General features: G+C 37.9%; 2 protein-coding genes across 2 annotated transcripts; both read left to right on the top strand.

The window, feature by feature from the left end:
• Positions 1-2,927: 2,927 nt before the first annotated feature.
• Positions 2,928-6,134, top strand: LOC307259689 (sialic acid-binding Ig-like lectin 14; the record flags this gene model as incomplete). The annotated part of the gene is made up of 4 exons (XM_080039633.1): positions 2,928-2,979; positions 3,329-3,733; positions 4,013-4,330; positions 6,115-6,134. 4 exons carry the CDS (start codon positions 2,928-2,930, stop codon positions 6,132-6,134), a joined length of 795 nt encoding a protein of 264 aa, XP_079895759.1.
• Positions 6,135-13,979: 7,845 nt separating this feature from the next.
• On the top strand, positions 13,980-20,604 carry LOC307259688 (sialic acid-binding Ig-like lectin 10). The gene is made up of 10 exons (XM_080039632.1): positions 13,980-14,012; positions 14,436-14,547; positions 14,887-15,300; positions 15,535-15,855; positions 16,038-16,364; positions 17,270-17,551; positions 17,661-17,945; positions 18,136-18,247; positions 18,340-18,409; positions 19,093-20,604. Exons 2-10 carry the CDS (start codon positions 14,454-14,456, stop codon positions 19,486-19,488), a joined length of 2,301 nt encoding a protein of 766 aa, XP_079895758.1. The 5' UTR covers positions 13,980-14,012; positions 14,436-14,453; the 3' UTR covers positions 19,489-20,604.
• The last annotated feature ends 5,190 nt before the right edge of the window (positions 20,605-25,794 follow it).

The raw sequence follows: 25,794 nt of genomic DNA, 5'->3' as shown, positions 1-25,794 counted from the left end.
TTGTTCTGTTATATGTATGTGTCCATCAGCGGAGAGCAAACCTGCCCTCTCTTTTCTTTGGATAAATAGGCTACATCCCAAGAAGATAACAAACCGAGTCGAGAGACAGAAAACGCCTCTCAGCACCTTGTTTCCACATAATTTTTTTCAAAATGTGTGCTGTGAATCGATAGCCTCTCATAATTAAATCAAACAAAAATTGTCACCATCACTTTTTGTAATAGTTGAAGAGGTTTTTGTCACTTCAAAACTGTTACAGCTTCTTTCTAGTTAACTTGAGAATGTGTTTTGATATTTTGGGGCGAATTTTCTGCACTGTGGCCAATGCAAAATGTCTGTCTTATTTTTTACTCCTTCTCCCTAAAGCATTGGTTCTAGCTCCCTGATTGATTTGGTAAATACAGTCCTAAAGCACAACATATTTTTCGCGTGAGCGGCCAAATTGTTTTCTCTTTAAGACAATGCGTGTGTGTGTATGCGTGTGCGTGTTCAAATCGTGCTGAAAGATCACTGATCACTGGGGTCCTTGGGAAGTTGCATCAGATGTTTGAATGACAAGAAGTGATGCTGACTAGCCAGTTGGTTGTGCTATTCAAAGACATTTGATGAACCTGTGATGTAATATCATAGAGCACTAATAGTCTAACTTTATAATGTTGTTGTCAATAATATATATTAATGAGAAGTATATCGATAGGGAAAGAGATGCCAGTATGTACAGTAAAATACCCTGCATGACTGTTTTGCCAGCAAGAACGAAGATGAGATAAAGAAGTAAAACAGTCTTGCTCACACACCATTCAAATGCTTTTGACTAAACAATGTCTTAATACCTAATATAAGTTTAAATAGAGCCAACATCGGACTAGTGTGTACTACAGTCAAAATCAGAGGCTGTGTTTACATGCAGGGAATTGAATACCTGTTGCAACCATTTAAAGAGAACCCGAGGAAATCTTGTATTGTACTTGCATTAAATCGGGTGACTGATGAGAGACAGAACATCAAAATTAAAACAGCAGAAGCAGAAATGTCCTGACATTAACTCCATATTATGGTCAACCAATGCAAACCAACAACACCTTTTTTGTTAGGCCATCGCTGCTGGGTAAACATCCATGTTTTTCAAACTCTGTGCACCTAGTTTTTAACTCTGCTTTGTAACAATTATTTTCTAGTTTAATATCAAATCATTTTGCAACCTTTTTACTGTTTTTCCTTCTTAAACAGATATTGTTACACTCTATGCACCGATGTTGATATAAGACTCAAGTGAAAAGTGGAACATCTAGCACTGGTCTCTTCTTAAAGATTGAAACTACTTTTGAAACACATTTTATAAGACAAAGGCTTTATGTCATGATAACTCCATATGGGTAAACTGTTGATAGCAACAATTAACACTATGAACATACAGTTTAATACTGTTGTATATATTTAAAGAAGGTGTAGTATTGGAACTTAACACCAAAGCTAGGTACCAGGATGTTGAGCGTTATTTTCAAACTCAAAGTTGAAACAGGTTAAAAATGTAATTCTCTGCATTTAAACAAAGCCAGTGTCAACCAGCTATCCTGACTGACATCAGCTTTTATTAAGACATTGTTCTGTTGACTTAATGATGGGTATGCTGGCTAGCATTCTTAAATTGTCTGTATGCACAAAGGCAATAACCAGTTCCTGTCTTTGAGCGCCTCATGGGGGGTTTTGTTTTATATTTAATTTTTTGGAAAAAGTGGAAATATCAAATATGTCTTACCTAATATTTTGTGTGTTGTAAAGCAAATTTGTATGTCCTATACCTTGTGGTGGTTATAATTTTCATTATGGAATTTTTCCTCCCTACATACATGATTGACACAATAATTCAGATCAGGGTTTTGCAAACACTCTGCAAATTAGCACTGTTACTTAATGAAAGTAGGATTTCTGCTATTATGTGGTTTGCTTGCAGTTTTATTTTAAACAAGTCTTTCATGCCTCAAGCAAATTCATCTGTCTTCAGTTCTGCGCAAACAAAAATAAAATGAAAACAACACAAAATGGAAACTGTTGATTATTGAAGAAAACAAACTCTGGACTGTCTTGATTCTTGTTCTGTCTCTTTTGCTTGTACTGAAAAGTAACATCACAATGATGAAACTCTGTCCAATGCTGATTTCACTTTTTGGTTTCACTTATTTCTTTAAGTAAATATATTTTATATACTCCAGTAACTAAAATACAATTTGAGCTTCTTTAGTCAACAGCTTCTGTGGATATAAGCCAATAATACACAACAAGTACGGTCCTGAACACCACACTACAGAATGTGTATTATCCGATTGCAACATACTGTATATTAGAAATAAAAATAAACTATATTTGGAACAAAAGTGATTCAGTCCTGTAGAAGCCATGCAAACTCCATCAAAAAATTGCTCAACTCATCACCAAGTTAGTTTCTCACATATTTCTCACACATCTGCTACTTCCCATTTCTTTCTATACATATAGTACATAACAGCAGAAAGTTAGCAGAAAAGGAGAAGGAAGAGAGAAAGAAGAACAAGGTCGAAAAGGTAAAGTATAATCACCTTATATCTTTATAAGATAAAGATATAAAATATAGATGGATACTGTATATAATTTTCTGATATTTTTGTATTATTCCTCGCTGCATTATATTATAGATGTATCAGCCATATTGTAGTAAGTTTTATTCATACCCACATTTCTAAAACAGAAAGGTACACCCGAAAGCTCTGAGAAAAGCTTGTAAGGGAACATTCCTCTTTCTTTTTAACTTAATTATTTAGAATATTTAATCACAGACATTTTAAAACCTGTCAGCCAGTGTCATCACTTGAAATTCCCATTTTTATTTTAACCTTTTTCTATCTCAGAGGAATTTGTCCCGTGGAGAGAGACTTACTGTCTCAATCAGGATGTTTCTCCTCATGTGGGCGACTCTGCTTTTCTTTATGAGAGCTGACACAGGTATGGTTCAAACATTATATCTCAGTTTTTATTTCTTTGAACTGAATCGTTTTCCACCTTGAATGTATCAGCACAAACATACATTGCTCAAAACAACTAATGAATTTGAAACAGGGGTAGATATTAATCTAATACATTTTGTTTTACCAAAGATAGAAATGGTAAAGAAACATACTGAAATTAATTTATGTTGTCTGGTCAACACTGCTGAAATGTTAAAGAGAAACAGTAGCAAATTCCTGTCAGGAGGCATCTGCATCAGTGATGAGATTTTTTAGGGTATGTCAAAATCTAAACATCTGTGATATTTCTGTGTTTATGTCCAATTTTTTGTTTGCTTTGTTAACAGGTGCATCAGTGGGTGGAACTAGATCCTGCAGAGACTACTTCTGTATCACTGTTAGTGAAGCAGAAATAACAGCACAGGCTGGACTCTGTGTTGTGATACCATGCTCTTTCACCAGTTTTTTTGTATCTACACTCCAACATGGTTGGTACAAATGTGAAACATCTAAACAACAATGTGGTGATTCAGACATGATATTCCACACGAACAACAATAAAAAAGTTCAGTCTGAGTTTAAAGGACGAGTGTCACCCTTGGAGCCTGAAGTCCGTCAGAAGAACTGCGGCATCATCATCAATGACCTCACCGAGTCGGACTCTGGATCATATCAGCTCAGAGTTAATGGTTTACTGAATAGAAGGCAAGCTGGATATACATTCCCTCAAAGGGCAACTATTTATGTTAAAGGTATGAATAGATAAAATAAACAAATTATTCAAATAAAGAGTGAAATGTTCATTGTTGTGCCTATGGTTCATACTTAGTCAAGTATAGGGCATGACATTATTAGGAACGTGTCGACCTCTGTGGGCAACCAGTACGAACTGCAGCAGTTCCCGATATAATTCCTACCTTTTGCCATATTGAAATCAAATGTCTTAATAATATGACTCTTATCCAAAAAGCAAATTATTTTGACCTTAAGGCTGTTCACTTGGTTCCACTCATGGGCTGCTTTATCATTAGATCTGACCCAGAAGCCCACAGTGATGGTTCCTCCTCTGACAGACAGACAGCAGACCACACTGACCTGCACTGCTCCTGGTCTCTGCTCTGGATCTGAACCTAGAATCACCTGGATGTGGAGAGGAACAGGAGAGAAGGACACTCACATCACAGGAAACATCACTGCCTTCAAGACTGAGAACCTGACTGCTGTCACACAGAGACACAGCTCAACTTTGACCTTCAACTCTTCAGCCAAACACCACGGAACCAACGTCACCTGTAAGGTCAGCTTCACAGGCAACATTACAGAGGAGACAGTGACTCTCAATGTGACCTGTGAGTACAGTCTAACTGTAGTCTATCCCCTTATAATTCTGTTCTGAGAAAAGTTTTGCAGCTTCAACGTTGAGGTGGAAGAGAGTTTGGGAATTCTTTAAACTTCAACATAATTGAATTCAAGACAATTTAGACTTTCTACAATGTGTTGTTTTTTCTTGTATGACTTAAAGACCAGTTGTTGAGGTTTAAATCAGAATTCTGTGTTATTCAAATGTTAAGACAGGCTTAAATTAACTAATGTTTTTTTGGAAACAATCTCTTACACCCTGCCTGTGTGTCCACAAACATCCGAGCATTTAGTGAGAGGTTAAATAAAGTTGATGTTCACAATTCACACTATCAGCAATTTGACTTGATGTTGTGATTCTGCTTGTGTGTTCACAGGGTTTTCAAAGATCCTAAATAACTCTGGGTGTGAGGTTCAGTCAAACGTATTGACTTGTGTGTGTATCAGTGAGGGGTTTCCTTTACCCACCATTAATTGGCCATTGGTGAAGAAACACACGGAGTACTCAGTCACTAACACTGTGTCAAACAATACAGTCGTCAGTACCGTGACCTTAACTGTAACAGACCACAGCAACACTGTTGTAGAGTGTGTGAGCAGCAATGAAAATGCGGAAACAAAAGAAAACCTAAACATCTGGATAAAAACGTCAAAACAAGAGGGTATGTGTTCTCAACTAAATAATGCTGCTTCATGACATATTTGAAGGTACACACACACACACATCACTGATTGTCAACAGCTTATCCATGGTTGGGTAGGGTACACACACACATACCAATCTGAATTAATACCTTATAGATAATAATGTATTTCTATTCATTTCTATAACCCCACCAAGAAGATAGCATAATGCATTCAGCCGCCACTATTAAGGGTAAGATAAAGAGAAAGAGAGTCTCACTCTTGTCCAATTATGACTAAAATTGACATCCAAATAATAGCCTATATTTATAACAACAGTATACTTTCTTTCAACCTTTCTCCTTTATCAAAATAAAATAAAACAGGAAATGATCAACTCTTTGTAAAGATGTTTCTTTCGATGTATTTATGTAATTCTGCCCTGGTCCTTATTTGGTAACAGTTTCCAGGGTGCCATGGGTGTGTCCATCATTGCCTGGCAAAAGCAGGCAGTTGGATGTGCTTGTTCTGTAAAACCACACTTTTAATACAAACCCTGCTATCAGCTGTCATTTGAATCATTGACATAATTTCTTTAATTCACATAGTCATTTTTTGGTTTCATTTAACACTGCTTAAATCAAAGTGTACAGCATGTAACACTTCAACTGTTATACAGACTACATTATGTAATTTCTAACAGCAGATCAACATGGGCCCTGTGCAGTGCTTCCCTGGACTATCGCTGCCGTATCCTTCATTGTGAATGTCATCTGTATAATCTCTGTGATGTTCCTTTGGTATGTTACTACAGAATCACTGTATGCTTTAAAGGCTGAGTCAATGCAGTGGAGGGTTTTCAACAACTCATCAAGTCTCACTCTCTCTTCTTCTCTCCAAAGGAATACAAGAAAACAGGTGAACCAAAACCAAGAGGAAAGAACTTACATGTCACTGAAGAAAACAGATCAATCACCAGAGTATGATGTCATTGGCCAATCACTGAACTAACTTGTCGGCTTATAACTTGGTACTTCCTTATTCTGATTTATCTGTTAAATTATACATTTGTATAATTTTATGAATATGTAATTTGAATGGGTATTTGAGCCGTACAATTTTTGTATGATACTTTTTTGTTTTTGCTCAGATTTCATCAACCTTTATTGAACCCAGGGGAAGTCCATATTATGTCTTCACACCGCCACACCTTCACACCAATTTTATTTTACATTCCATTCTTGTATCTTGAATCTTAAGCTAGCTGGGTCTCAAGTGATTTGCATCTCAAGAAGTATTTTTTTAAGTTAAAATAAGTGACATTTTAAATGCTTGTAAAATAAATATAAACTGTCTGCCTAAAAAATAAATATTTTCAGAATTATATTTGTAATTGTTTGTGATTTGTATTTGATGCAGTTTCTTTATGAGATAAAGGTATCCATGAAATATCCACGATGAGAAAGGAATTATGAAAGGACTACTAGTCTCATTGTGTGCAATATAATAAAAGTATCTAAATGACCAACTATTACTATTACAAGATTAACACAGTCACATGAAAAAAACAGCTTAGGGAAGGGTTTCAGAGCATCTGCTGGTTTGTTGGTTTGTCCAAACGACAGGTTTAAACATGCACACTTCCCTTTTTCAAGAAGTTTCACTTTATGTTACAATCATGAAGATAATATATAAATAACATAAACAGCTTTCCAGAGCTGGGCTAGGGGGGCCTTGTTAATATTGCAGAGATTCTAGATATGGTATATTGTAACAGGACTATTGTTGAGCTCTTGTTTGTTTAGCACCTTTTTCTAGAGCTGAATTACCAAACTCCTTTACAGTATCAGTATTTGAAAGTAGCTGCACCCTACAGAGAAAGCCAGATTTAATGAAGCAACTATGGAATATGTGAATGTGCAACATCCTGTTTTGAGATCTGTGATGTCAACTGTGGAGCTTCCTTTCTTTCATCAACTGAACAGAATAGGGTTGTTGTAGTAGTTGCTGTTCTGCTTTCATTAGGTATTTGAAAATCTGATTAACTTTCAAATATATAAGGGGCCATCACATTGTTGTACCTGGCCCTTTTACATTTGATTTGACCACAGGACTCAAATGACTTTATTTATTTGGTTAACAAAGATTTGAATTCTCAGATATTGAACTAGTTGACACACATGTAAATAATTACATAGTTTATAATCTTTCACAAAGATACAGTTTTTTTTATATAATGGAAATATATTGTTTTACCATTTTATACTTTAGAAACAGTTCTACAACAGAAATAATGATTACGTTTTTTATCAGGACCTTTACTTGTGGAAGAGTATTTTTAAAGAGTGGTATTACAGTTATTGTCAAGTCCCCTGGTTTACATCAAGTTTCTGCAATATATGTGAAACAGCAATCAGATGGTCCATCCAATTGACGAGCAGGTGAAGCTGGTCACGTTGATTTGTGACTCTATGCGCAGCTGTGGGTGTCCAGGATCTGGAGAAAACTTTGAAGGGAAGCTTTTGTCAAAAACTATGAAAGATAGCATAATCCTTCACTTTAAAACGTTTGGATATAGGTAACATGTTTCCTTTTCACTAAAGCCATCAGGTAAGCCTATGTTTGTCATGACTAGTAGGCTAATGATTTCAAGTTAGCTTACAGCGATAGCCTTTGAAGCTAACCTGGACTTGGGTTTAATGCTGCTTTCACGTGCACCTCGGATGATTCGAGTTTCCGATTCTTGAAGTAGTTCATCTGACTTATTTTGTTTTTATCTGACTTATTATCAGTGACTGCTTATAAATAATAAATAATCTGTGATTCTTAATGAACGGCTAACAGAACCTAAACATACAGTAATTAGGCCAAGGAGCGACATTTTAAAACTGTAGTAGGCCTATGTGTAATCTGAATTACTCTCAACTATCACACAAACATTGACTCTTGTCTGCAATGTTTATGTGTATAAAAACTGTACCAATAAGGTTTTGCCGACTTTCCGTCATCACATGAATCCAGCCAAAGTGAAGCACAAAGAAAAAGTTTGGACAAGTGAGCCAAAATATCACTGGCGCATCTTTGTTGAAAGACTTCAAGTGGAGCTAATTTTTTAAACAGGATTCATGATAATTTTGCCAACATGAAAGGCAACTTAGGCAAGTCACATTTCTTCAAACCCAGGTAGGTACAACAAACAGTAAAACACATCCACTCCAGGCCCGGTTCTAGAAAGTCAGACTTGGGTGGGCCTGTAGAAATTTTGGGGGGGCACACTGGGCAGGGAGACCGAAGATGCGAGCGCGCGCAGAGCGCGCGAGCCGGAATTTTTTGCCCTTGTAAGATATCTGCGTCTGCTTTTTGGCACCTTTACTGTGAATTGTGTAGAACACAATATGCAAATAAACTTTGAGCGTTGCTGTGTGGGAAATTTGATTCTTGGATGTTTTTTTTCCAAAATGTTTATGAATAACATATAATATACATTATATACTACATAATGTATCTTTTTTTTTAATCGCAGTATTAACTGTAGGCAGCCTGAGCTGATTGAAGAGAAAGCTTTGGGACTGGGCAACCTGGATGGTGGTAGTCCAGAGCTATATACTATACACACTATATAGATGTATAGTCTTTCCACTATTGCCTCCGATGTCCAGCTGGGTGAAAATAGTAGCCAGCCGAGGTCACGACCCTGCTAGGGGGGTCCGGGGGTATGACCCCCGGGGAGATTTTCTTTTGCCTTTTTAAAGTGAAATGCATGAATCTGGTGCACTTTGAGAGGAACATTAAGAGGCTAAATCTGAGGAATTTTGTGTGAACAAATAATTTGGAGACACTGGGTCGGATGAATTAGAAGCTATTGAAGAAAGACACATGGATTTTCCATAGAAATATAAATTTGAATTAAATTTAATGCAGGGTCCTCTGGGATGGGCTTGGTGCACTTTTTCTTTTACGGGACATATTTTTCTGTAATATAATGAATCAATTTAAATGCAGTGAGAGGAACGAAGCAGAAGAACTCTGTTGTCCAGTTATCTTTTTTTCCACAGACGAGGCTGAAATAGGCTATAGACTATAGTATACACAGTGCATGGGCAACTGAGGGCAGCCCCATTTTCAAATATTTTTAAATAAACTCAATACACACTGTGCATGCCATGGACTTGAACGTGACGTGATCAGTTAACCTCGGATTACCTCCCAGATGAACTGATTCAATTATTAAGCTATTAACTATCTACCAAAACATTGTATTACTTTTATTGTATGATAATTTACATTTACATAATATGATGTTGATATCAAACACACAAACTTAAAAAAAAAAATTGAGGGGGGCCCCCCTGGCAGTCGGGACCCTAAGCAACCGCTCATTCGCTTATGCCTCGGGCCGGCTCTGCTGACCAGTGACCACTATAAGCGGGTGGGTAACTTGGAGGCAGGCTGACCTGCCCAGTGCCCACCCAATAATACAATTAGAAGCAATGCATGGCAATGGTATATTCTTTAATTAATTGTCTGAATTTTATTTGACATTTTCTTGGACAGCGAATGAACAGGTCCGTCCGATAGTGGGCCTGGACTTCCACCTAAAAAAACAAAAAAAAAACAAAAAAAAAAACATTTTTTTTTTTTATGATTGGGTGGGCACAGCCCACATCTGGGGGGGCACGGCCCACCCTGGCCCCTGGCTAGCGCCGGCCCTGATCCACTCCACTCCCCTCCCTTCCTGCCCTGATGTTCTCCTAATGGGGAACATAGCCTATGTTGTTGATGCTGTAGTGTAAGAAGTATGAAGACTATTTTAGTAAGAGAAGCAACAAAACTATAACAATACTTAAAAACAAGTTAAGTTTCCACATGTACATGTTAATGTATGTTAAATTTCGAACATTTGTTTTGCGGCATGCAGAGGTGGAGCTTATGTGCTGTACTTTGTTATAGCTAGATAGATATTTGAATCTGTAACAATTCATATGTTTAGGTTTAGTTTAAAATGTTTAATCATCATAGTAACTAAGAAGTAGCCTACTACGGAGCCCCTAAAGGGACATGGAGGAAAAAAAAAATTTTGGTAAAAAAAAAAAAAAAAAAAAATAAAAAATCAAACTCGAGATCTCGAGTTCAAACTCGAGATATCGAGTTCGAACTCGAGATCTCGAGTTTGAAGTCAAGATCTCGAGTTTAAAGTCAAGATCTCGAGTTTAAAGTCAAGATCTCGAGTTCAAAGTCGAGATCTCGACTTTGCCTTCAAACCTCTCTCACCGTCACCAATGGTCCATGCATCAAAGGCATATCAATTAATTTATGGGAAACCACACAATAGTGTCATGGAGGAGTACTTGGAGCATTCTTTTCTCACACTAACACCAAACTACAACCTATTTGGCCTAAATCTAACGTTTATTATGCACATTGGAGAGAAAAGTGACAATGATTCACTTCATTTTGGCGCACCATGGACCGAGAGCGGAGGTCTAATTGTCAACACACACACACACACACACACACACACACACACACACACACACACACACACACACACACACACACACACACACACACACACACACACACTATGTAGACGGTATACATTTGACTATATCAAAACGTGAACGTTTCCAAGACACAATGCTGCCTACACTTGAGGAGAACTCTGTTTGGCTGTATTGGCTGGTCTGATGAAGGCTATTATGAGTCGCAAAGAGTAATTTGCACCGGATTAGACTATGTCCGCGTTCTCCAGTGACTCCATATGATCGGATCTTGAAGCACTCACAATAGTGCAGGCAAAATATGAAATTCAACCGGATTATGCGAACTTTCTATTTTTCCTCACTTGGAGAGAGAAAAAGCGCTGTTCCTGTGCGCTCTGGCACTACACCAGCTGTGCCCGCCTTGAGCCTCAAACTGTGTCTTAATAGAAAAGATAACTGCAGGTCATATGACAAAACTAGCGATTGGACTAAGTTAGTAAAGCCTCATTCACACTTTCAGCCTTTCCCAGGAAGGGATCGTGTGTGAATAAAACACAGTCTGGACTACAATAAAAATAATTAAATAAAAAAGCTAATTTTTTTCTCTTCCGTTCTGAGGGAAGCTTTCGTGCGTAAATGTGCCACACCGCTAGCCTGGCTCCGCCCGCCCTCCTACTTCCGGCCAAATTTCATTTTCCCTTCTGTACAAATGAAATGAAGTACGATGGTCTGGTAGCACCAGGCTACCACACCGCTACATGCCTACATGTTTGTCTCTGTGTACAAATGAAACAATCGATCGCTGATTATAAAAACTAAATTAAACTAATAGTTTGAGGAGAGTCTGCACTGGTGATTTCTAATTATAGCAGAAATTCCTCTGCTGTGCGCTGGGGAGAAACAGCGCCTGATTTGTTTTGCCTCGCACACGGTCGAGAGAGATAAGAGGCTTCACCCGACGGCACATGTTATTCATCTATTGCACCCAAAAAATCACAAATTTTAACTAAACAGCAGCAAAACTGTGAGGATCGCGTGGCGCTGTCCAATGTGCAGATCTGGAGCAGAATAGTTACCAGCGTGTCTGTTTCTCCCCAGCGCACAGCAAAGGAAGTTCTGCTATAGGCTATTAAAAATACGCCAGTCCAGACTCTGTGTTTTATTCACACACGATCCCTTCCTGGGAAAGGCTTAATTAGGCTTTACTAACCTAGTCCGATCGCTAGTTTTGTCATATGACCTGCAGTTATCTTTTCTATTAAGACGCAGTTTGAGGCTCACGCCGGGCACAGGTGTAGTGCTGCCAGAGCGCACGGGAACAGCGCTTTTTCTCTCTCCAAGTGAAGAATAATAGAAAGTTCGCATAATCCAATTGAATTTCATATTTTGCCTGCACTATTGTGAGTGCTTCAAGATCCGATCATATGGAGTCACTGGAGAACGCGGACATAGTCTAATCCGGTGCAAATTACTCTTTGCGACTCATAATAGCCTTCATCAGACCAGCCAATACAGCCAAACAGAGTTCTCCTCAAGTGTAGGCAGCATTGTGTCTTGGAAACGTTCACGTTTTGATATAGTCAAATGTATACCGTCTACATAGTGTGTGTGTGTGTGTGTGTGTGTGTGTGTGTGTGTGTGTGTGTGTGTGTGTGTGTGTGTGTGTGTGTGTGTGTGTGTGTGTGTGTGTGTGTGTGTGTGTGTGTGTGTGTGTGTGTGTGTGTGTGTGTGTGTGTGTGTGTGTGTGTGTGTGTGTGTGTGTGTGTGTGTGTGTGTGTGTGTGTGTTGACAATTAGACCTCCGCTCTCGGTCCATGGTGCGCCAAAATGAAGTGAATCATTGTCACTTTTCTCTCCAATGTGCATAATAAACGTTAGATTTAGGCCAAATAGGTTGTAGTTTGGTGTTAGTGTGAGAAAAGAATGCTCCAAGTACTCCTCCATGACACTATTGTGTGGTTTCCCATAAATTAATTGATATGCCTTTGATGCATGGACCATTGGTGACGGTGAGAGAGGTTTGAAGGCAAAGTCGAGATCTCGACTTTGAACTCGAGATCTTGACTTTAAACTCGAGATCTTGACTTCAAACTCGAGATCTCGAGTTCAAACTCGAGATCTCGAGTTTGAACTCGAGATCTCGAGTTTGATTTTTTTTTTGATTTTTTTTTTTTACCAAAACATTTTTTTTCCTCCATGTCCCTTTAGGGGCTCCGTAGCCTACAGATAAATGTAGTGGAGTGAAAGTACATCAAGTGTATAACAAGTGTAGACAGGCATAACATGTATATTCTTCGGTTTGTGTTTCTGTTTAATACAGTATACTAGAATAGAATGTTCAGTTACATCTCACTTTTCATTAAACAAGTGACAAGTCATATCTTTAGTTGTGGGTTATTTCTGATAGTTTGTAGTATATAACCAGTTAGTTGGTACATGTTGGCATTTCTTCCACCCCTGCTTTATTTTATTTATTTTTATTTAACCTTTACTTATACTCGAGAGGTCAATTGAGGGGTAACCCTCATTTGCAATTATCTCATTTTGTGCTGGATACTAAGCAAATAACTTGGGTTTATGTGTCTGGTCTGTCTGCATACCATAAATGTGAGGGGTATACTGCTGACTAATTAGTTGTGTTAAAAAAGCCCATTTAAAAGCATATATTTGTAATATATATAATCAGGAAATTGAGCCCCCTGCCACAGACCATGTAGTATTTATAATGTCAACATCTGTTGTGACCTGTTGCTTTGTTGGTCCAGGCCATATACTTGTTTGCTGTTGTGCAGTGAAACGCTCCATATGCTCAGATTTAAGGTATTGTCAATTTCTCATCAAGTCTCGTGCCAAATAAGCCAATAATTTATTTGATAGAGGGACTATGCTGTGAACAGTATCTACAGATATTGCACAATATAAACCATAAAAACGCACATATGTGCATGCAATCTCAATAGGGCAAATGCTGAAACTAGATACTTTCTATTTAAATATTTTGGTACCTCTTGTGCTTTATCTGTCAGAAGTGATTTTTTTTAATACAAACTGTTTATTGGAACATCAGCACTAAACTCTCTCTGCCGATATTAGCTATTAATAGACCATTTACAGCAATGCACAGTATGTGTCGTATGTGACATGATTGTTGAAGGGCTTATAAGAAGCTGCATATAACTTGTAAATGACCTACATTAAAAAAAGCTGTTCAGTGCTTGTACTGCTGTTTTTTTTAACCGCATAATCTGTACTTCCCTTTTCACAAGGTGTTGCAGTACTACTTCAGTTGTGTAGAGGATCAACAACAAGCAGTTTTCACATAATTCTATCTTAAAAGCTGCACATTTAAAATTACACATATGGCATATAATTTCATATTATAAAATTAAAAGTGTGAAAGCCTGTCAGTCTCAGAAAGAGAAGGAATGGAATTCAGCTGTGTCTTGAGTAAACTTCCTCAAATCTTGGTCGTTGCACAAAGAGGGAATACATCTTAAAGTGAGGGGAAGAAGGGTCACATCAGAGCAGAAACACTGGAGAGAAGACGGCAAGAGCGAAAATAAACGGTAAAACATTACATTTTTAATGTTTTTGGATTGTTAATGGAAGTTGTTTTAATATTTCTTCCCTAACTAAGTTTTCTCAACATTCTTGGATTTGCTGGTAAAGTAAGGGTTGACTTTTTTGGAGAAAGTAGTTGGATATGGGAAGATAAAAGATTTATTCAACTTTATGTGCCACACTTAGTGTATTTAGTAAGTTGTTTTGGGGGGAGCCCAAGGCTGCATGAGTTGTACAGATTGCAGTTAATCTCATTTCCATTGCATAGGACCTTTTTCAAGAACAAATGTCACAAAGTACTCTACCATGAGTTAAGTGTGTTAATCTAGCAACTGCGGAGTAACTGACCATGCAACATCCTGTATTAAGATTTGTGATGTCAGCTGTGGAGTTTCCTTTGGTTAAGTTCATGTTTGCTGAACTTTCAGCTTTAAGTTTGTCCTGTGATGGCAAAAACTGACAGTCGCAATCATCAAATCAGGATGTTTCTCATCCTGGCGTCTCTGCTTTTCTCTGTGAGATACAACAATGCTGACACAGGTATGCATCTTTTTTAATATACTTGTTATGCTACCAATGTTAAAGATATCAACAGAATAGATAGCAATAATTTGCCATGGTAAATTAAGTTTTTTTTTAAGTTTTTCCGAAATGCTTTCAAATTATATTTCTTCTTTCCTGATATAACATTAGTAACATTCCTCACATCAACTATTAACTTACTTTAAAATTCTGTGTTTAAAATGTATTGAAGCCACAGAATCAATAAAAGAATTACTCTTGTTCAAGAGGATATTATAGATAAATAGATGTTCTTTAAATACATTTTTTCCAACTTTTTATATCCATTAGCGGTTTTTTCACAATTTGCTTTAACAGGTGCATCAGTGTGGGGAACAACATCCTGTGATAAAGACTTCTGTATCACTGTTAGTGAAGCAGAAGTAACAGCAGAGGCTGGACTCTGTGTTGTGATACCATGCTCTTTCACCACTGGTTATCGATTTACACCTAAACACATAGTTTGGTTCAAATGTGAACCATCTAAACAACAATGCAGCGATTCAGACATGATATTCCACACTAACAACAACAACAAGAAAGTTCAGTCTGAGTTTAAAGGACGAGTTTCACTGTTGGAGCCTGATGTCAGTCAGGGGGACTGCAGCATCATCATCAATGACCTCACCGCGTTGGACTCTGGATCATATCAGCTCAGAGTTAATGGTTTACTACGGTATGGACGTTCAGATGGATATACATTCCCTCAAAGGGCAACTGTTTCCGTTAAAGGTATGGAGAGCTACAACATATAAAGAGTGAATATGTTCATTGTTGTACCTATGGTTCATATTTGGTGTATTTATAGTTAATGGGGCAACCAGTACGAACTGGAGCAGCTCCTGATGTAACTCTCCCTAATTGAAATGAATAAATATTATTTGATTATTTTATCCCAAATTGAAATTATTTTGACCTTCAGGCGGCTGCTCAATTAGTTCCACTCATGAACGTCTCTCTCATTAGATCTGTTCCAGAAGCCCACGGTGATGGTTCCTCCTCTGACAGACGGACAGCAGACCACACTGACCTGCACTGCTCCTGGTCTCTGCTCTGGATCTGAACCTAGAATCACCTGGATGTGGAGAGGAACAGGAGAGCAGGACTCTCACATCACAGGAAACATCACTGCCTTCAAGACTGAGAACCTGACTGCTGTCACACAGAGACACAGCTCAACTTTGACCTTCAACTCTTCAGCCAAACACCACAGAACCAACGTCACCTGTAAGGTCAGCTTCACAGGCAACATTACTACAGAGGAGACAGTGACTCTGAATGTGACCTGTGAGTAGCAAATATTGTACTTTAATCTCACCTTGCCTTTTAATTTCAGAAATGTTTCTCATGTCATTCTTGATTGTTTTCTGAGCTGTGTTGAAATTGACAAACGATGTGTTTTAACAGAACTGTTAGGAATGTATTGGTGCTGTAAAACATAATGCACTCAATATAATTTTGTCTTTTAGATGTAAAAGAAGTTAACGTCACTGGGAATCCAAGTGTGAAGGAGGGTGAGACTCTGAACTTGACCTGCAGTGTTGAAAGTTTCCCTCCATCTATAATCACTTGGACTAAGTTTTCTGACAAAAACATGCAAAATGGAACAGAAACCAATCTGCAGAACAACACATTAAATGACCTCCGGAACAACACTGGAACCTACCTACTGAACGACACTGGAATGGGCACTTTTTCCATAGCTAACATGACAGCAGAATATTCTGGACGGTACATCTGCACAGCTAAACATCTGAACAACACCCTGATGGAAAAGGTTGATGTAACAGTGATCTGTAAGTACATTGCACAACTACATTTACATGTATCATTTTGTGCAATTTTATTTCAAGTTTTTCCAACATGACTGAAACTGTAAAGCCAGAGCAGCGAACATCCATAAAACTGTTAAACTTATCCTGAATAACTTCCAGAGCCTTGCACTTAATATACTGTATGTGGGACATCTTAATTGGCATTTTATTTATATTCAATCTTTTTTGATTGAATAAGAAAATGTACTGTTTTTTCTTTACTTTCTGATGGAAATTGGATTTAAAAAAAGTCCTCAGATCTTTCCATAGAGACATTCAAAAGGCTTTCAGTTGTTTCTCACCCTCATTTGAGCCACAATTAGATTAATATGAACGTGTGGCCTAATATATCCACTGTGTGTAGAGTTTGAAAATGTTTAGAATTTGGTTCCCTCTAGTGGTAGTCCTTTAAACAACACTGGCAGATAATGCCTGATTGTAATCACAGACTATTACATATAGTGACGTTATGTTATATTGTGTGTATTATATTAATCTCATAAATGATATACTATGTTTATGACGCATGTATGTACTTCTAATTCTGTTTTATACAAATCATTTATTATTAAGACATACTATATTTACAGTATTGCACATATTGTTGCACTTATCTGTTTCAGTTGGACACATTTAGTCAGTAATACCTAAAGGAGTCCTGGATTTTCAATACTAGACCTATTATATTTGCATTCATGTGATGTACCATATATAACTGACAATTTCTTTTATACATTGTGAACTTTTGTAATGTGTAAAATGTCATTACTTAAACTTACCAGTAGAGAACAATTTAAGTACCCTCACACCGACAACTTAATTTGAAAAAATATTGTCCTACCTCCTAATCTTATCATAACTCTTTTTTGTTTAAAATTGCTTATCAGATATGAGGAAACCTGTTATCGCTGGAGATACCACTGTTGAGGAGGGAAATGCTCTGAATCTGACGTGTAGTGTTGAAAGTGTTCCTCTATCACATATCACATGGACTAAATTTGGTTCCAACACAAATGTGCAAAATGGACTGAACACTGGTCCACAGAATAACACTGGATCAGCCACACTTTTCATTCCTAATGTGACAGCAGAACATTCGGGACAGTACCTCTGTACAGCAAAACACTTGAACACGACTGTGACTTCATGTGCTGACATAACTGTGACTTGTAAGTAGACTACATACAGTAAGTTCTTGAAAAGGAAGTTGGTGTTTGAGTTGAACTTACACTATCAGCAATTTGTATTGATGTTGTGATTCTGATTGTGTGTTTACAGGGTTTTCAAAGATCCTTAACAACTCTGGATGTGAGCTTCAGTCAAACGTACTGACTTGTGTGTGTATCAGTGAGGGGTTTCCTTTACCCACCATCAATTGGCCGTTGGTGAAGAAACACACTGAGTATTCCATCATTAACACTGTGTCAAACAATACAGTCAACAGTACAGTAACTTTAACTGTAACGGACCACCACAGCAACACTGTTGAGTGTGTGAGCAGCAATGAAAATGCGGAAGCAAAAGAAAAACTCACCATCCAAACAAACACGTCGAAACAAGAGGGTACCTATTCTAACAACTTCTGCTACTGTCGACCACTGTTTTGTGAAATTTGTAGAACATTTATTTATTTTACTGTGCCATTTGTATTTGGGCAACTATTGTCTGCAATATTTTGGGGAAAAAAAGCAATTTCGTGTATAAAATGGTTCAGATGAACATGGATATTGACTTTTTTTCCTGTTAATTGCAGATCAATCCAGAGAAGTCATGAAAATTGTTTCACAGCTTGAAGTCGTTATTGCCTTTTTGATTGGGGTACTTCTTTCAGCAATCCTTTGCTTTTTGGTAACAAAATGCTACAGGTACACTATTTTTTTCAACTATTTGTTCCTGGATTTTTTTCTGGATAATCTACATACATTGACATTTGTTGTTTTTGAACATTTCTTTCCAGGGCACAACGGAAGAGCTCTGGAAATCTGGATGAGACTCTGGAGTTGGTGACCAGTCAAGAGGATCCACTGGTATTTATAAAATTTATATTAAAAAAAAAAAACTTATTAGTTAAACATTAGCTCTCTTACGATAATCTCCAATATTGTATGGGTAAATATGGCTTTCTTTGTTTAACATTTCAGTCAAACACACTATATATACAAAGAATGTCATGTAATTGGCAAGTGGTTAACAAGATAGATCCTGCTGAAAAATTACTTAAAGGAACTCCAAATATAATCTGAATAGCAACAAGGAAACTCCCTTAACTAATTTATGGATGGTCATTACATTTAAGTAGATTCAGAAGTACCCAAAATACATAACATACAGAGGAGGCTGGGGTGGTCAGCAGAGTAATATTGAGTCGTTGTGGAATTTTCATTTTACTGCACTGCATTGATGGAATTGGATTTTAATAATCAGCTCGTAGTTAATCATCTGATGAATGGGCCATGGATGGTGAAGCAAGGATTAAGCAAGGATTGCCAGTTAACTCAAACAATCACTTTTTCAGTGCTATGCCTGAAATGAATTGAAACCAGAACATTGTCATTATTTAGTTTATTTTTTTGTAAAGATTATGGTAAGAATTGAACATGGTTGGCAGTATTGTAAAAAAAGACATGGGGATTTTTGTATTTATTGTACACAATGTTGCTGTTGTAGCAGATGCTAAATTAGTATTTTAAATTAAAAATGTAACTCACAGATCGATGCTGTCCAAGCTGTGAAAGATGACACCTACTACCAAGAGGCAGCTGAAGGAGGAGCTGTTGCAGCAGCAGAAATAGAAGCTCTTGATCCTCATGATGGACCAAAAGAAGTGGAGTATGCAAGCATTGACTTCTCCGTGTTGGAAAGAAGATGTTCCAAGCAGGCAGCAAAGAAGCAAGAGACCACAGAGACAGACTATGCTGAAATTAAGAAAGAAGTAAAAAACGTAAGTGAAGAAAATGGCGAAGAGGAAGGTGAAATGTTGGAATGCAAAGAAGAGGAGGCGATGATAGGGGAGGATGAGGAGACAAAGCAATGTGGCCAAGAAGAAGAAGAAGGGGAATATGGAGCAGTGTGCTCCAATGTGAAGGATAACATGAGTGAGATTTGAGGTCTGTGTAATGGATGGATTAATGTGATGGATTTATGTGATGGACTTATGGTGACTTTTTTGTACCTGTAAATCAATGATGGTCCTGTGAGTGGTATACATAACTTTGTTCTTCAGAGGCCTCATTCAGCCTGTAGTTACCTCAAATGACCTAGAGATTTTACACGTCTACATGTTGGGAGCTGTGCAAATACAATTGTTCAACTAAGGGTGGACTGGAAGTTGTGATACAATTTCCATATTCAAGTGCTGTGTGATTAAGTTATCATAGCTCTTTCAGATAAGATTATCCACATCCATTAAAAAGGTGACACCTCTATTATGGCAATGGCGTGCAAAAAGAGGCCAAAGAGGCTACACCTGTAATTTCTGCTCTGATAGCTTAATACATTTATTTTTATTTTTTCATTTAAGCATGTGATTGAAGTGTTCTTCTGGTAAGCCAAAAGCTTTTCTGAATTGTGCCGATTTCTCAGCTTTTGGAGTAAAATGACCCTCATTCACCCTGTGGTGGGAGTTGTCGCTTTTTGTTTTTGGCTCTAGGGATGTCTGCATTGGTCTAACTGTTATAGATTTGTTGTCCACTTTGGATCGGACTGAAATATTCCAAAAACATTTGGATGGATTCCTATCAACGTTTGCCATTCATGGTCCCTTGACCATATGTCCCATTGACTTCATAATCTGACTTTTGCTGTTGCTCCACCCTGAGGCTGGGATGTGTCTTTGAGTGAAATCTGAATTTAAATAATTTGCTATAAAATCCTGTAAAGACATTTCATGTCTACCTCCAGGATTAATGAAAACTTTGGTAATCCTGGTAAACTTTTTATCGAAACACCCTCATAACTTGTTAAATATTTTACCTTATCAAGTACTTTGGTTCATGATCAAATACCAAGATGGTGAACATGGTATACATTATACTTAGATGATGCTGCAGTTTCTCAGAGCTACTAGTGTGTTTGTAGTTTTGTTTTATTTTCCTTTTGTACCAGCAGCAAAGAGATTCAAGACAATGTTCACATCCTGTCTCAATTTATTATTTCTTACATGGCTAAAATGCTTTTAAAGTAAAGTGAAAGCTAATACAGTATGACAATTAAGCATAACTATATATTTTGTCACCACTCTTTTACAGTGGATATGCAGTAGGCATGCATCTCTTCTTGGCCAGTATGGAAACATGGTACAACTATGGCAAACAATTCTGATGTACATAGGGGTACTTGAGAATTGTTTCAAGATAGACTTAAAAAAAACCTGGAGACTCACAGTTTGAACTGATGTCCCTATAGCCCTGCTAATGTTTTTCTGATCTAAATGCATTACTTCCTTAAAGCCACTACGAGTAACATGGCACGTTGGCGGCCCCTTTGGACAAAAGCGGTAGTATTTTTACGACGCCAGCAGTCGTGAAGCTGTTTTCTAGCTCGTGCCGGGCGTGCGAGATTCAAATGATCAGGAAGCAATATGGTGCATGTCCGTGTGTTGAAAGTGTGAGGGCACCGGACTCTTTTCGGCTCCGTGAGAGTGGTTAGTGAGTTGATGCAGTGTCACCTCTCACGGAGCTGAAAGATTAGGCTACGTGTCCTCACAGAAAACGAATGAACGAGAGACGGCAGTTATGGATCACGATGAGGTAATGTGTTGTAAATAATGACTATTTCAGATGAATAATGGTCATCTGATGATGCTGGTGAGGCAAAGTAAACTTTGTTTTAGTAGGCTACCGCTCATTCATTTAGGTGTAAACACTGCAGTCGTGAAATTGTGTATACGTTGCTTGGCAACGCCCTCCCGCCCGCCTACCTCTCCCTTTTAGCTTTTCTTCATTGCATTTAATTTTTTTTCTATGATGGTTCAGCCTCGTTACCAGTCAATATGACGACAAATAACTGTCTCAAACAAGGCTCCCGCTCCCCTTCCCTCACCTGGAGGGATAGGCTTCTCAAATCACGTTGCTGCGCCACACTGAAATCTGCGACCAATACGGATATGTGACCATAGAGCATGCACGCGTGAACCGAAAATCGGACTCGGTGTGCGACCAGACCAAATGCAGTAATAAAAACTATATAAAAACGTCTTTCTTTGCACTGATGGTCTCGTTTGCTGTTAAAGGTCATTTATGATTATGAGAGGAAACATGAGGCTGTTTAAAAGATATTTAAATGTTACTCGGAGCTGCTTTAAAGTTTTGCAGCAATCAACTGGACTTACAACACGCAGTGTTGTTTGATTTATTTTTTAACAGAAAACTAATGAGAGTGGGTTGTCGGGTACAACAAGGCCTTTATTAACTTATTTAAAACGTTTAAGGGTTATGAAGTGAGTGTTTAATATGCAGTAAGTGACGAAGACAAAGCTGTTGCAAGTTCTTTACTAAATAAAGTCATACACTTACACCTAAAAGTGTGAACAGGAAGTTATCAGAGAGAACACCTTGATACCATTTATGGTGACTTTAAAAAAAATGAATAATCATCTCCGGGACCTTTTTTAAGAACACAACCTGATGTTGCACAACAGTCACAAACTGTACTGTAACAAATATACAGAAGTTGTACCTGACCTTCTACATGGAGTTGAAATTTAGGTTTAAACAAATACTTTCTTTGGAAACTGTCGATTTCATTCCCTGTCAGTGGTGATGGGAGTCATTCATTCATCAATAAACTAATGACTATCATTGACTATTGACCATTATTAACTGGTACTGCAGAAATTCACAATAGTGCACATCCTACTTTGCAAATGTTCTATGCATAACAATGTTGAAAGATAGTGGATCAAATAGTTGGTTTCTTAATATGACAAGATTGTGTTTTAAAACACGCATATGGTACTCCCCATTTCTCAAAGTTTGTCAGTAGTAACAATAAAAAAAGATATAATAAAGAAACAATTAGGTTAAGGTTGCACTTCATCAACTCGTAAGTGTAGCAGTCTAAGAGAGAGAACTAGTTTTAGTGCAAAACAGGAAGAAGTACAAAAAGAGGGGAAGAGGCTGTTCAGATTATATACTCAGCAAAGATCACTGAGGAGAGAACAGCAGGAGACGGAACAAGGTAGAATAACAATTACTTGTGTGCTTTTAACAATTTCTGGCTTGTGAAAGTATGTTGTGGTTGTGGGGGATTATCAATATATTTTTTAGAGTTTTAAATGTGTTCATTGAGCCGCTTTCTGGAACCTTTCTGGATATAGAAAATAACTTCAATATTATTTTTTGGCATTATTTACTTTTATTAGATAGATTTGGAGAGACAGAGTTGAAATTGGGCAAAGAGGGGAGAAAATGCAAAGAACTGAACAAGGGTCAGATTTGAACCGGTTCTGTTGCGATGAGGACTGAGCCTCTCTAGGGGGACGCTCTTACCACTACGCTCTACCACTTCAGCACAAGCGCCACCGTTAAAATAAACCTTTTGAAGGGCTTCACAGCCTTAAAGATGCCATGTTAATTGGACTACAGTTAAGGTGCCAAGCAGAGCACATCCTGTATTTGAATCTGTGCTGTCAAATGGAGGTGCTCCTAGTCCAGTACTACAACATTTAATGCATACACTGTATGTGCCTCTGAAAGGAACAGCTCGACCAGTACAGAGTGACTGACTGTCTCAAACATCAAGATGCTTGTTCTCATCTGGGTGTCTCTAATTTTCTCTTTGAGAGGCCACAATGCTGACAGAGGTATGCATCTTCATTATAACCTTTTTTGTTATAACATTAAGGTAGGAACACAATAATTTCAAGTGTTCCTTAAATGATTCCAAATTAGGTGTTTTGTTTTTCTGCACTGAAGTTAACAGCTTCTCAGTAGCATTCCTCATAGCATCTATTGACTTTCTTGAAAACTGTTTGATACATATATTTATAATGACTTTTTTGTTTACTAAAAATTGTTTAATGAAAAAAAAAAAGCTTCTGTCGTAGTACCATATCATTTTATGGTGTATTGTAAAAATATAAATATCCTCTGTTATGGTTTCTCTCTCACTTTTTGCATGAACAGGTGCATCAGTGGTAGGAAGCGGATCCAGTGAAAAAGGGTTCTGTATCACTGTAAGTATAGCAGAAGTAACAGCAGAGGCTGGACTCTGTGTTGTGTTACCATGCTCTTTCACCCCTGGTCCTGGATTTACAGCCAAACGCATAGCTTGGTACAAATGTGAACCATCTGAACAGAAATGTGGTTATTCAGACGTGATATTCCACACTAACAACACTAACAGTAAAAAAGTTCAGTCTCTGTTTAAAAGACGAGTGACACTGATGGAGCCTGACGTCAGTCAGGGGAACTGCAGCATCATCATCAATGACCTCACAGAGTCGGACTCTGGATCATATCAGCTCAGAGTTGATGGTTTGCGGAATGAAAAGCAAGATGGATATACATTCCCTCAAAGGGCAAATGTCTCTGTTAAAGGTATGGAGAGATACAACAAATTAAGAGAGACAATGTTCTTTGTTGTACATTTTTAAACTACATGTCTGGTGTATTTATAGTCTTTATCGGGCATTAAGTAATTCTGCATTTGTCGACCTCTGTGGGTAACCAGTTGGAACTGCAGCAGTTCCTGATATTATAACTTGTTGCCCAGTTAACATTTTAAATAGTATCTGATTATTATATCCCAAATTTGAATGGGTATGACCTTCAGGCTGCTCACCTGGTTCCACTCATGGCCTGCTCTCTCATTAGATCTGACCCAGAAGCCCACGGTGATGGTTCCTCCTCTGACAGACGGACAGCAGACCACACTGACCTGCACTGCTCCTGGTCTGTGCTCTGGATCTGAACCTAGAATCACCTGGATGTGGAGAGGAACAGGAGAGAAGGACTCTCACATCACAGAAAACATCACTGTCTTCGAGACTGAGAACCTGACTGCTGTCACACAGAGACACAGCTCAACTTTGACCTTCAACTCTTCAGCCAAACACCACGGAACCAACGTCACCTGTAAGGTCAGCTTCACAGGCAACATTACTACAGAGGAGACAGTGATTCTGAATGTCACCTGTGAGTAGCAAATAGTTAACTTGACCTCATCATCAGAATGCTTTCTCAATTTGATTGTCAGTGTATTTAAATGAAGATAACTGTTTTAAATGGATCAGCTTTTTGATGATTGTGTTGAAGGCTCCTAGGTGTTTTAAGTGTCCACTTGGAGCCATGTGTTTAGAATGCTACTTTTTTCTTAGAAAAATTATAATAATTGTCTACAATTTGGTGTTAAAGATTTAAAGAACCCTGTTATCACTGGCATGACGACTATTAAAGAGGGGGATGATCTAAATCTGACGTGCAGTGTTGAAGGTGTCGGCCCATCTGTTATCACATGGACTAAACTGGGTTTCAACACAAACCTGGAAAAAGAAACCACAATCATCCTGCAGAACGACACTGGAACAGCCACTCTTGTGATTCGTAATGTGACAGCAGACCATTCTGGACAGTACATCTGTACAGCAAAACACCAGATCTCTAGTCTGACGGCACATGCTGAAGTAATTGTGAAATGTAAGTTAACTTTAAAAGTCTCCTTTTGAAGAAAAGTTATGTTCATATCAGATTACTGTATGTTTGGTGTAATGTTGAGATTCCTCTTGTGTTTGAAGTGTTTCCTAGAATCTTGAGTAGCTCTGCATGTGTGGTGAAGTCTGAGGTCCTGACCTGTGTGTGTATCACTGAGGGAGTTCCTTTACCCATTATCAAATGGCCGATGTTGGAGACACACACCGAGTATTCTTTGACTACCACTGTGGAAAAGCACACCGTCAAAATCAACATCACTTTAGCAGTAAAAGATCGCAACTACACCTCTATCTCCTGTGTAAGCAGCAATAACATTGGGGAAGCAAAAGAGAATCTCACTATCGTAATTGAGTTAAAACAGGAGGGTAAGTGCTGACAACTGAAATACCTCTACCACTCTAGAACAATGCTTAATGAATTGATAGATGAGATTAAATATAATTGTATGTTGCATTTCTATTCCAGATGTCCTCAAGAACGTGTTAATAACTGTGAAACAGCCGCAAGTCATCATCGCATTTTCTATTGGGATAGTTCTTGCAGCAACCATTTGCTGTTTGGCCAGAAAATGCCAGAGGTATATTTAGGTTTTGTTTATTATTTTCAGATGTACAGAAAACAAGCAGTTGCACTATACAATGACATTCTCACTTTGTTTGATCCTTGATATTTATTCATTAACATGTGTCCCTGTTGTAAATCATTTTCAGAAAAAAACAGAAGATCTCTGGATATGTGGAAGAGACCCTGGAGATGGTGAC

Source organism: Ammodytes marinus (genome assembly GCF_949987685.1).
Source record: "Ammodytes marinus genome assembly, chromosome: 13".
NCBI lineage: Eukaryota > Metazoa > Chordata > Actinopteri > Uranoscopiformes > Ammodytidae > Ammodytes > Ammodytes marinus.
This window is presented reverse-complemented; position numbering and strand designations above follow the sequence as displayed.

Bases quoted from the DNA above. Each gene is read 5' to 3' on its own strand.
- LOC307259688 (XM_080039632.1), top strand. From the start codon at position 14,454: ATGGCAAAAACTGACAGTCGCAATCATCAAATCAGGATGTTTCTCATC. The intron at 15,301-15,534 runs GTATGGAGAGCT...CTCTCTCATTAG, and splicing joins GGCAACTGTTTCCGTTAAAG to ATCTGTTCCAGAAGCCCACG. The intron at 18,248-18,339 runs GTACACTATTTT...ATTTCTTTCCAG, and splicing joins TTGGTAACAAAATGCTACAG to GGCACAACGGAAGAGCTCTG.